This window comes from Mya arenaria, chromosome 8 (genome assembly GCF_026914265.1).
Source record: "Mya arenaria isolate MELC-2E11 chromosome 8, ASM2691426v1".
Taxonomy (NCBI): domain Eukaryota; kingdom Metazoa; phylum Mollusca; class Bivalvia; order Myida; family Myidae; genus Mya; species Mya arenaria.
In genome coordinates this window covers 32,015,387-32,027,574 of record NC_069129.1, presented here as the reverse complement: position 1 = coordinate 32,027,574, position 12,188 = coordinate 32,015,387, and the positions used below count along the sequence as shown (strand labels likewise).

The 12,188-nt window shown below is 36.1% G+C and overlaps 1 protein-coding gene across 1 annotated transcript; it reads right to left on the bottom strand.

Annotated features, from left to right (window-relative positions):
* Positions 1-4,554: 4,554 nt before the first annotated feature.
* LOC128244138 (E3 ubiquitin-protein ligase TRIM71-like) lies at positions 4,555-12,046 on the bottom strand. Its single transcript, XM_052962153.1, has 3 exons — positions 11,152-12,046; positions 6,802-7,610; positions 4,555-5,265 (listed from the first exon to the last, which is right to left on the bottom strand). Exons 1-3 carry the CDS (start codon positions 12,044-12,046, stop codon positions 5,221-5,223), a joined length of 1,749 nt encoding a protein of 582 aa, XP_052818113.1. The 3' UTR covers positions 4,555-5,220.
* Between the last annotated feature and the right edge of the window lie 142 nt (positions 12,047-12,188).

Below are 12,188 nucleotides of genomic sequence, written 5' to 3'. Positions count from 1 at the left end.
ACTTAGGTCATTGCACCAATAAAACATTCCCTTTGACATTATCTTAGACTGCCTGAATGCAACAGACTCGTCTTCAAAACAACATATTCCATTGCAAAAAGGGGACTGCTTTTACATTAGAGTAATATAACAGCTGGATGTCAACTATATGACTTAGTATGTATGATCACGGGCCTAATGCCTTTATTTAAATATTATGAATAAATCTTACTTTAAATTAGTTTTGTTTGCAAAAATAAATAACATGAACAAAAGTAGAATTTAAGAATTAAGCAAAATATGACCTGGCCGAATAGCAAATACTTGTAAGACACTGCGGTAACGTCTGCGAAATTGAGACGTACATATCATTGTGTGTTTGGGTTATTTTTGTAGGTGGCGGAATAGTGCTCGAGTGATAACACACTTGACTGTTTATCCAGGGTACGTCGTTTTGATTCCCCGCTGCACCACTAAAAAGGTACTCATCTTCCGGGAGGGACGTAAAATGAGGGTCCGGTGTGACAGTGCAATTCACTGGTGCACGTTAAAAAAACAGGGTAGCTTTAACCAGGGTTACATTTTTATCTGTGCATTTTGTGACTTTGGTTTATTCTTGTAGCTTATCGGACGGATATAATCTACGTTTTACAGGTTTTACCAATTATATGAAAATTAAAGTTTAAGAATCAGCTGAAAGGGAAAGGGATATTAATTCAGTACGTTGGTTTCGTGTTCAAATCGAAACTTTTAATTTGAACCTTAATCATTTTTTTTATTATATAGAAATGTATAGAAAAGGGTCGTCTAAGTAACAATTAAAAAATGAACAGATTGGAAAACTATCGAACCCTGACGCAATAAGAATATAAGAAGCATAACGCCTTTTGTTCGGCGAAACATAAAACAGCAACAACAGACGAGTGTTGGCATTTCCTCCGCTGCATTGCTGTTAGTATTAATATTCTAAGAATCCTCTCAAATAATCTTAAAAATTCCCAAAGGGACTTATTTCATTCGAAGATTCCTGTCAAATTTTGTTCACCAAATTGTTGTAGAAGAAAAACGTTGTTATACCTACCAAGTGACTGTACAACATGTCATTCCTTACTTTAAACCGACTTGAACAAAAGTGTTTTCATGCTTTCTCATGTTTAGAATGGCAAAACGTATTTTATTTACGGACAATTCAAGTAATGTTTGCCAGTTACGAAGAGAGCTTAAAAGAATACTGAAATACCTTTAAAAGTTAGATAAAAGTAACGTTGAATAGTAACGCTGCATAACGTGCTTCACAATCGGTAGCGTATTTGGCTTTTCAACATCACGAAATATTGTTGTTAATCAACTTTGAATACTGTCTCATGCGGTTGGGTCCACTCGCAGAGTTGCGAGTTGGATTTTTTGGGTATGCTCTCAATAGTCGCAGTTAAAGACACAAATGATATTTGTTAATTTGAAACAAAAACATACCTTATTTCACGAGTAATCATAGAAAAAAATCATGTTCACCAGTGGCGGAACCACAGGTGAAAATATTATTTTTCTATTGCTAAGAGTAATATAAAATACGATCTTGCTCTGAAATGTTCTTTTTATGTTATGCATATCCTGTGCTTTCTTTGTTTATGACTATTTTGAGATATCTTTGCTTTTGGACAGACCCTGTAGGGAATTTGCTCCTAGTTGCACTAGCAGTAAGTCCAGTAGCATAAAATAGTCCCATATTCATTAAAATTTCATCTTCTCAATTTGTGTTTCTAAATTCTATATTACCAAAAAAAAAATCAAATTGGCGGATTCATATATATATACCTTTTCTGGCATTTAAAACAAATATATATTTCCGATTATTAAAATTACTTTTAACAAAAGTATTTGCTTGTAATGTGCTTTCGAATCTTTATTCGGATAAAAGGGAATAAGACAGTTGTATTTGTGTTTGGGAACAATAATCATGGCAGAACATAAACGGTGCACTTCACAGCTTTTGTAATGTAAGTGACATTCGGTATTATTAGCTCAAAAGACTCGTTAGGGAGGAAATAATGCCATTATTGGCTATAAATAACATAATTATATATACGTATATTGTAAAATGATGATATCTTACTGACTAGTCACTTCATGGCTTTATGTATTCATTGCATACTAAATTTCCCTCAGCAAAGAATGATGTGGTTAATAATGTAAAACATAAGATAACTTAATGTACGGTATATTTAATTGATGAAAGCGATATGGGACAGTTTTAGCATTAATGTTATGTTTATTTCACTAGGTCACTCATAACACTGAAAAACATAAGGATGTTTTAAAGAAATAAAACAATTCATACACATTACATGCAATTATTAGACCAAAATTAAACTGGACACAATTCGCTATGAATGTCATCTAAGATAGTAAAAAATAATACGACCAATAACCGCAATCAACAAAATAGGCAGAAAGGTGCAAACTATCTTATTTCAATTAAGCAGATTGACCATGACCAGAAATCTAATGATGAATATGCCTTCAATAACGATGTTATCCTCCCAATACAATAGATGAAGGACGACCAAATTCTTTTTTTAAGCTTATTGTATTTTCGATTTTATTTATATTGTCTGCAGTCTTTTACTTCAAAGTGTTATCGATCGCCTAATTGTTCTCCGCAGATTGTAATGATCATGTGATCAACATACGGCAACTAAACATATATTTTGAAGCGAGTTTAATATACATTCCCTTAACAGTCTAATTATGTCTCAGGGAATAAAATTGTACAAATTGAACGTTACGACACTTAAGATTATTTTGAAAATTATAAAAAACAAACTCATTTTTCGTTTTAGACCTAACATGGCAAATTTAATGTATAGAATGTCAATATACCTGAAATGACGTCATAATATAAAAGTACACCAAATCTACACATGACGGAGTTAATTTATTTTGCGTGATTATTCAGACAAGCTCATGTCACAAATGCCAGCTAAACACAAACTTGTACATGGAGTAAGGTGGTCTAGTGGTAAAGGTGTCGATCCAAAGCGGGCAGTATCGATCACGGTTGATGACAGGGATAATTTTATGTTGTTATTTTCATACTTACAATTATGAACTGTATACAGTTATAAAAAGTACAAAAACTAGATAGTTCAGATAAATGACAACATTAATAGAATCTTTCAAACGCGAATTGATTATTCACGTCTGGAGATTTATCTTTTGAGGCTGAGACAGAGTCTACGCGATACCTCGTAATTTGCTGAAAGGAAAGATTGGACACGGCAGTTTATAGATTTCTTATAATGGAAAACTCTCATTAAGGAAAACGGACGACAAGTATTTTTAGTGGATGATTACAAATAAAACGATAACCTAATTCTATTAAATATTGCACTTAGGTTATAACACACATAAATTTCGCTTTGACATTATTAAAGACTGCCTTCAGCAACAGACCCGTCTTTACAAGAACACATTCCATTGCAAGAAGGCAGACTGCATTTACATTTGAGTAAGCTGGATGTCAACTATATATAAAATATTAACGAGCTTGCGTATATCATCGATGTATGACAGTGGGCTTAAAGGCCTTCATTTATTTGGAATAAACTAAACTGAAAACGTTATATGACTTTTTTCATTTGTTATGTATAGAAATTGGTCGGTTAAATAATAACGCTGTGCAAAGGTTAAACATATTGATAAACTACCGAACCCTGAAACAACAAGAACATAAAAGGCAAAACATTTCTTGTTCGACGAAACAAACAAGAACAGCAACAATAACAAACGAGCTTTGGTATTTCCTCCGCTGCATTGTTGTCAGTATTAACATCCTTTTAGAATTAAGATCAATAGCCAAACAAAATTTCCTACCAATTCATCTTGAAAATCCTAACAGGACTCATTACAATCACAATTCCGGTCCACAATTTGGTTCACCAATTTGTCGCAAATGAAATACGTTGTTATACTTACCAAGTAAATGTACATCACGCCATTTCATATTAAAACCGACTTAAACAAAAGTGTTTGTATGCTTTCTCACGTTTGGATTGGCAAAACGAATTTCATTTACGGAAAATTCACGTAACGTTTGCAAATAACGAAGAGGGATAGGAAGATCTATGAAATAACCTCAACGTTCAAAATACCGGTGGTTACCTAATACCGGTGTTATCCGAAAAATCTGAATATCTAGATCACGAAGAGCACTTCCAGTATCTTTTGTTTACAATATCTCTTGGTATATGTCAATATGAAACTTTCAATATATATGTAGTTCCTAAGGTTAAAAAAAAACAATGCAATTTTTATATCAAAATTCATTGGAAACATAATTTTTTAACTTTTTCTTTTCATATAATTATGTTACAACCAATGAATAAATTTTGAATAATTCATTAATTAATTTTGACAGACGGCATCCATCTTGTTGATTACGTCATCACTGAGCATGTGCTTTTTGGGAGCCCTGCTACTCGATTAAACTTCTGACTTCAATGTTGAATAAAGATGTCAATATTGAATTCCAGCAAATGTAGGTGGGATCCTTTGATAGGGGTAAAATAACATTGTTTTGGTAAAAATGGGGAAAACATTTGCATAATTTATTCATTGTTAATTTGTTTTCATATTTTTTATTTATCTAACCTATCGATATTCTTATGAATGGCACTATATTGCAACAATTGATAAATGTGAAGAGGTTCATGCGATTCTGTTCCCGGTCTACCACGTGCACGGCCGATCAAATATATCGTCTGGTCATCGTAACCATAAACCGTACTGTTTACAATCAGTCTTTCCTTGCTTAATTTGTCCTTGCTCGGTAAACCTCGTTTCCGCAAAACACCCTACCTTCGGGTCGGAATGAACATATCTTACACTCTCGGCCATGGAAGATACTTATAATCTCAGTTTTTCCTCGGCAAGTCGACCACGTCTGTAAGCTCCATTTTTTGTCAAGCATGTTGTTATCTAGACATACTTTGCTTATGTTGCAAGTTCATTCTGTACGTGGTCATCGGTTTCCCAAGTGCTTCACTGAAACTTCCAAAATAATACTATTGAAAAGTTTTGATTTTGTTGTTTATAGGAGGTTATAGAATGATATTCAGTGAATGAATTAAACAGATAAACTCGTCAAATGATGCGGGTTATGTAAAGCATAAACATATGGACTTTGGCGGTTTAAAGTCGTTTGCTCGGCTGACCACTCCCGACCGGTTGGATCCGGAGGCGTTACGCCGGAGCGGTCCCGAAAATTCCCGTTACGTCGGAGCGCACCTGAAAAGCGACTCAATTTTTACTCCGTCTAAGATGGCGGATTATTATAGAATAATTAGGGGTCACCGAGTGCATAACAGTCTGTATGAGCCCATAAGACTACTAGGGTCACCGAGTGCATAACAGTCTGGATGAGCCCATAAGACTACTAGGGTCACCGAGTGCATTACAGTCTGGATGAGCCCATAAGACTACTAGGGTCACCGAGTGCATTACAGTCTGGATGAGCCGATAAGACTACTAGGGTCACCGAGTGCGTTACAGTCTGGATGAGCTCATAAGACCACAAGGGTCACCGAGTGCATTACAGTCTGGATGAGCTCAGAAGACTACTAGGGTCACCGAGTGCATTGTAGTCTTGATAAGCTCATAAGACTACTAGGGTCACCGAGTGCATTGCAGTCTGGATGAGCTCATAAGAATACTAGGGTCACCGAGTGCATTACAGTCTGTATGAGCTCATAAGACTACTAGGGTCACCGAGTGCATTGCAGTCTGGATAAGCTCATAAGACTACTAGGGTCACCGAGTGCATTGCAGTCTGGATGAGCTCATAAGACTACTAGGGTCACCGAGTGCATTGCAGTCTGGATGAGCCCATAGGACTACTAGGGTCACCGAGTGCATTGCAGTCTGGATGAGCTCATAAGACTACTAGGGTAAAGGTTTCCTCAGAAGTAGGGTTTTATCTCATTTTTTCCTCTGCAAGTCGACCACGTCTGTAAGCTCCACGACTGAGATAAAACCCTCCTTCTGAAAGCCCATTAGACTATCCCCTCTTATTTTTAATATAACCGGATTTATTGTGCACACGGTAAACAACGTGTCGCCATTACAAGGAACAGCACTTTATTGCGAATACAATAATAAGCAACAATACATGGATATTTGCGACTATTTATCAATCTAAAACGCTCATATTTACAATTAAGAGTACCTTTTCTAAATGAAATACTTTTTTTAAAGCAGCACGGATTAAACCCCTTCCATCAAAAACATTGTTTATGCAGTATGTGAAACATCAACCTTTTAAAAACAGGAAACATACACCTGTCTATACGCGATTTTGTTTAGTAATATAGGAAAGGGTCATGTAAACTCATAGAGCTATTTAGTGAACATGTAAAACAAAAGTTATTAACATTAAATAACTTCTAACTGAAAAAATTGTAAGATAACATTACAGTGTTTACACTAATTCGTTGCTAAACGAAATGGAAAATGCACTTAACAAATATCAGATATATGTACATGTCGTTAAACACGAATGTGATTTCCGGATAAATACAAAACGTCTGATGCAAATACCACATTCATGCATTCTTTTCATTTTCATATACATAACAATGGTCATTCAATTTCATAAAACAGGTATACAACATATCAATACTTCTAGTATCAGCTGATGTTGAAATATAAATGTTATTGCATTTACTATTCAGTTGCTCAAACAGTAATAATTACATATTTTGTTTCTGTCAAAGACAGAAAAAAAACACGAATGGTGAAGAAAAACTGTCAGTTTGCATTAAATACCTTCATTGAGTTATTATCGTACATCCCGACAACAATGGTACGTGTGTGAGGACAGAAGTTCACGGAGTACGGCTTGTTCAGGCCGTCCTTTTGTCTCAGTACTTCTGTCATATTGCCGTCCTTCTCCGTCAGCAGCATCACGTTGTGGGAGCCCCCTCCACACATGAGAAATTGACCTGGCCCTACCTCTACTACTGACTGGGGGCAGATGAACTGCTCGTCCCGGTACTCATACAGGACATTCCCGTCCAGGGACAGCTGGAGAACGGTGTGAGCAGTGAGGTCAGACACGTACAGGGTCGGTTGTGTTAAAGCTGACACAGTTAGGTAATATGGTGCTTGGAAAAGTTGTCTTCCATCATCTGTTTGGAATGTACTTATAATATGACCATCCAATGTCATCATTTCAATACGCGAGTTTGGTGGGTAAGAAACGTATAATCTGCTGTTGTAGAACGCAATACCACGACAGTCGGGTGATACTTTAATTTCCTTTCCACACGACAGCTGTCCTCGCTTTGTAGACATCAGCTGAATCATGCTTTTATTCGGGAGAGTGACGGCGGCCTGGTCATCATGGAGCACACACACGTCCCAGGGCTGGCCTGGTAGCTGGAGGCGGGACGTGACCGTGCGGGCGGGGACGTTTACAAGTTTGGCATTATTGTTATTCCAGTCAGCCAGGAGTAAGAGACCAGACGAGAGTAGGGCGGAGCCGCTGATCCAGGAGGTTTCCTGGTCTTGAGTCGTTTTAACGTTGATATCCGCCCCGCTCTTCCATGTCACCGTAGAGAGGTCAGGAACTGGAACTGAAACACAATAAAGGACTACATGTATATCATGTTTCCATTTTATCTTATAAATATAAATGAGCAAACGGTACAAACATGCATTTAACAATTTACAATAAATTGAAATTATAAATCTATGTAATGTTAGGGGTTTCTACTTAGACAAATGCTTACTTCAACAATTGACTTTTGCAGACTTTGATCAATGAAACATTTAAGCAAATATAAAAAATCTGATCGGTATCTTAAAGCTGCATTCTCACAGATTGAACGTTTGGACATCTTTTTTATTTTTTGTCTTGGAATGAGCCGATTTTTTTCGAAAATGCTTGGAACCAGTTATATAAGACTGCTGACAAAAAATTAGATCGCAGATTTTTATATTTAAGTTCAAAAATTGGTTTTCAGATGTTTACGCAAAAATTTGCTCATTCCAAGACAAAAAATAAAAAAAAAGTTGTAAAAATGGTATATCTCAAAACCGCCAACAGGAGTAATATCTATTTAAATAAGAAACGATCTTTTAAGCAGAACAATTTTCTACTAGCGTGTCAATGTACCTTACGCAATAAATGGCATTAAATCATTATGTTTTAATTTGTTAGCCCATATATTTATACGTAATGAAACCAGGAAAGATCTCAACCGTATTTGAAAAATCTGCAAAGAAATCTGCGGCATTTACTTGATTGAAGATTTTTGTTGCAACTACTAACTTTTCTTGAAACGGACCCAAGGAAGACTAAGTCTGGGTCGGTCGGTCGATGAATAGATTTGTTTATTAATCAACTATTACGTATTTGACGAGACACAAAGACAATTGCGTACCAATACCAGACAATTGAAGACAATATATGCGAGAACACGCTCAATATCGACCAAACTAGGCCAATATCAACAAAACTCACCTTATATAAGTTTCCTCCATTTGGATTGGCTACAAAACTCGCTTTATATAGGATTTGAGAAATGGGCCATTTTCATTGGCTGTCGAAACTCGCTTAATATGTAAAAAATACTGGAAATTATTTTTAAATGTAGCCATTTTGTTTTCCGTTTTCCGACTGTTTTGAAAAATTTGTGCTTTGTATAATTCTATGTGGAATACTTGAACTACTGTTGGTGGATTTTACGACTTTTATGATTTTGTACACCGACAAATGGACGCAGAAGGTGAAACATTTGACGTTTTAGTAAACGATTTACGAAATTAAGACGAAAAGACATGCTTCCTTACACTGTACAGTGCTTAATTCACAAGTATGTGCAATGTCACATTAAGGATGCATGTCGAAATCAGCAAAGTCAAGTCTAGCAAATCAGACTGACACCATGAATAGATAAGGGATAAATACGGCTTCAATGTGAACTGAAAGTAAGTTATAAGAATGTTTTTAACTGAAATGGTAATAGTTAACTAATAAAATACTTATTAAATAGGTTATTTCATATTGGTTATCGGGCTCAGGCAAATACAGCTAACCTCGGACAAATAAGTAGGCCAATATGAAATCAACAAATTAAAAACATTATATTATATTTTTACAGCTAGGTCAGACGAACAAAAATGTATCTTAGTAGTAGAAGACTTGAAATTGCAAACCATGTCTTAGTGGTAGAATCTCCGCACGTACCGAGTTATTTTAAAATCTGATAATTAAAATTATCAAGAGAATAATTTTGTCAAAGTTGTATATACGAAGGATAAATGTTTGTTTCAGTGTAAGATCGTAATATACTTCAGCGAGTCAGTACCAAATGCTATGTTTCACGAGTGGCGTAGCCACGAAAGAAATGATTTATTTTATTGTTCACAAGGTAAGATAAAATACGATAATACACTGAAACATCTGTGTTTATTATGGGCCGAAAACGAATGTCAAAATGTAGGCTAACGTAGCGACATGACGGCGTCGATATGTTTTCTCAGCCCTGTGAGCGCTGGCGTGATTTGGAAGTGAGAGCGGGCTAAAAGTTAAAAACAGTGAAATATTGTTTTTTTTAATTTCACTTATTAATCTCTATAAATCGCATAAAAGTATATATAATAAAATCCCTTTTTTGTAGTGTCCGTATACATGAGGCAGGGCCTTTGGTCGTACAGGGCCAAATTCGCGTACATGTCCTAGCCTCAAATGTAGACTTAGGACTCAAGACTCAGACTTTGGGCTGTAAAACGGTATTCATTATGTTTCTGAGATCAAAGTTTGAGTCCAAAGTCTGAGTCTGAGTCTCAAAAATTAAGTCTATAATTTAGAAGCTTTGAAACCTTCCAAGATGATGGCTGGACATAGAAATCGTATTGATCAGAGGCGAGTACATCTGAACCTGTTTCATTAAATGTTGTACCCGATATTAACATTAAAAGATGCAAAGCGTAAACAGGTCAATTGTTAGTATTGTTTTGTATATTTACTACAATTCGGTAAACTTTACAATGGGAGTCGTTTCATTTTGAAAACCGAGAATGAAAGAAGTTCTACATTTACGAATGTGGATCTTTTACAGTGTAGCTACCATTCCCCTTGCGTATCAAAATATAATAAACCTTTTCTACCTGGAGTCTGCGTTACACATACTGTACTATTTAATTCTGCGTACTGAATAAGTCCAAAATTATGTGTACCGCGTATCACTCTTAACTTATCATGAAAACCGTGCACCAAAAAGGGGATTACCCTCTTATTTCTGAACATTTGATGTAGTGTGTTATACCGTGGTTTGCAATACTGTTGTTAAAATAGTTTATTATTAATTGATACCAGTTTCATAATTTTATCGTTTCTTTATTTACAAAATTATTGATATATTAGGTAGTTTTACATCTGCTATTTGAAATATGCAAGTGTGTTGTTTAAGAAAACATCTTGAAATGTTGATAATATCCAAACAAAGGGCGTGTTAGTCGAAGCAATATTGGCTTAAGCTTACTTTCTTATTGTTTCTTTGTATCTATTTTGGCAACCTGTAATATTATTTGAATTCCTAGGAAATAGTTTTCAGATTTTCAGAAAGCAATGAAAGGTGACAAGCAATTAGGTTAATGTAGTTTATTTTTAAATCACTATATTGTATAAATCTATCTATTGGAAGTGGACACAGCCTTACAGGATGCAGTCAAAAAGGGTTTTGTATAACATTTACTGTAAAATATTTTGTAATAAAATGAGAAATAAACAGGTTTAATAAAAACAACAACGCTATGAAAGAAATAAAAACTAAAAATAAATGGGTAGTTTTAAGTATATCAGATTCTAAAATTGGATTCGAAACCCTTTGTTTTATCACGGATCTATATGTCGGTGTTTTTGTTGTTTGTTGACAGTTAAACCCTTCAACACCCCAGCTCTATAACGAAAAACAAAACACATTATAATACGTGGGTTTGAACCTATTTCCTTCCACTTCATGGCTCATGACTTTGTCCACTTTGTTATATAAGTTACTGTTAACACATGAACATGAACACCATAGGCCATGATATCTGGACAAAATCAAGATTTTTGAATAAGAAATGTTGAAAAGGTCATAAATTTTATTTTTTTATTTTTTTCCTTACCAAACTCTCCTGCAACGTCCAGTGTTCCCAGGCCCATGCTCGATCTAAGAAGACGTTCCGTGTCCGGGTCATTAACAAACTGATACTTCCGGGCCTTTATCAGACCAGTCATCTGCTCCTTCTTCTCCAGTATATCCCGTATGGTCCTCTGGGCTCTCCTCGCCGCTACATACCGCTGGCTCATCGAGATGTCGCCGGAAGACAGATCCGTCCTTATGGCCTCAAGTCCCGATTTCGACGACTCACAGTCAGTCTTTACTGCAGTCAGCACGCTTTTATCATCGGTCTTCATTTTCCGGATGTTATCGAGCAACTCCTTCTCGCGGCGGTCCAGGAAGGTGTTGATTTCTTCCCGGAACTTCCTTAATCTGGCGATCTCGTACTCAGACTGTTTTTCAACCTTGTCCAAAAGCTCATTGACATTACTTATAGACCCAGATAGAAGATCTTCAGCTCGTTTGATCGATGGTTCCAGCTCTTTGAAATCATTTCCAATGACAAAATCTTCAGCCACGTCAGCGATGTAATCGACTTTACAGCTGCGATGGTTAAGTACGACACAGTCAGCACAGCCAAGGTCGCCATGGGTCGGGCAGTAAAACTTGATTATCTCCTTTGGATGGTTTTTACAATATTCCGTGTCGCCGATGTCAGACTGCTTGGTGGATGGATAGAAAGACGGCATCGTGTATTTTGACAACATAATGTGGTTCCTGGACATCTTGAATTTCTTATGGGCCTTGATACAGGGATCACACATGTACTCCTCGCAGGTCTGACAGAATTCCTGTGCTATAGCGCGTTTGCCCTCCTCTTTACACGGCTGACAGTAGACAGTTGTGTCTGTGGAGCCCCTGTCAAAGTCAGGGTCACGTTTCTTTCCAGATACCTCCATCTATTTAGACAAATTAAATAAAAAACGTAATAATATAATTGGGCTTTCTATATGTATTAATACGAATAAACATGAACACTTTTAACTGAGTCCTAACCCAACCCTACCTTCGAAATAGGTGCCGACCCTATCGGTTTTTATA

Coding starts and splice junctions, on each gene's coding strand:
- LOC128244138 (XM_052962153.1), bottom strand. CDS start 12,046: ATGGAGGTATCTGGAAAGAAACGTGACCCTGACTTTGACAGGGGCTCC. Junction 7,611..11,151: donor GGACGTTGCAGGAGAGTTTG/GTAAGGAAAAAA, acceptor ATTGTGTTTCAG/TTCCAGTTCCTGACCTCTCT. Junction 5,266..6,801: donor ACGATAATAACTCAATGAAG/GTATTTAATGCA, acceptor GTCGCTTTTCAG/GTGCGCTCCGACGTAACGGG.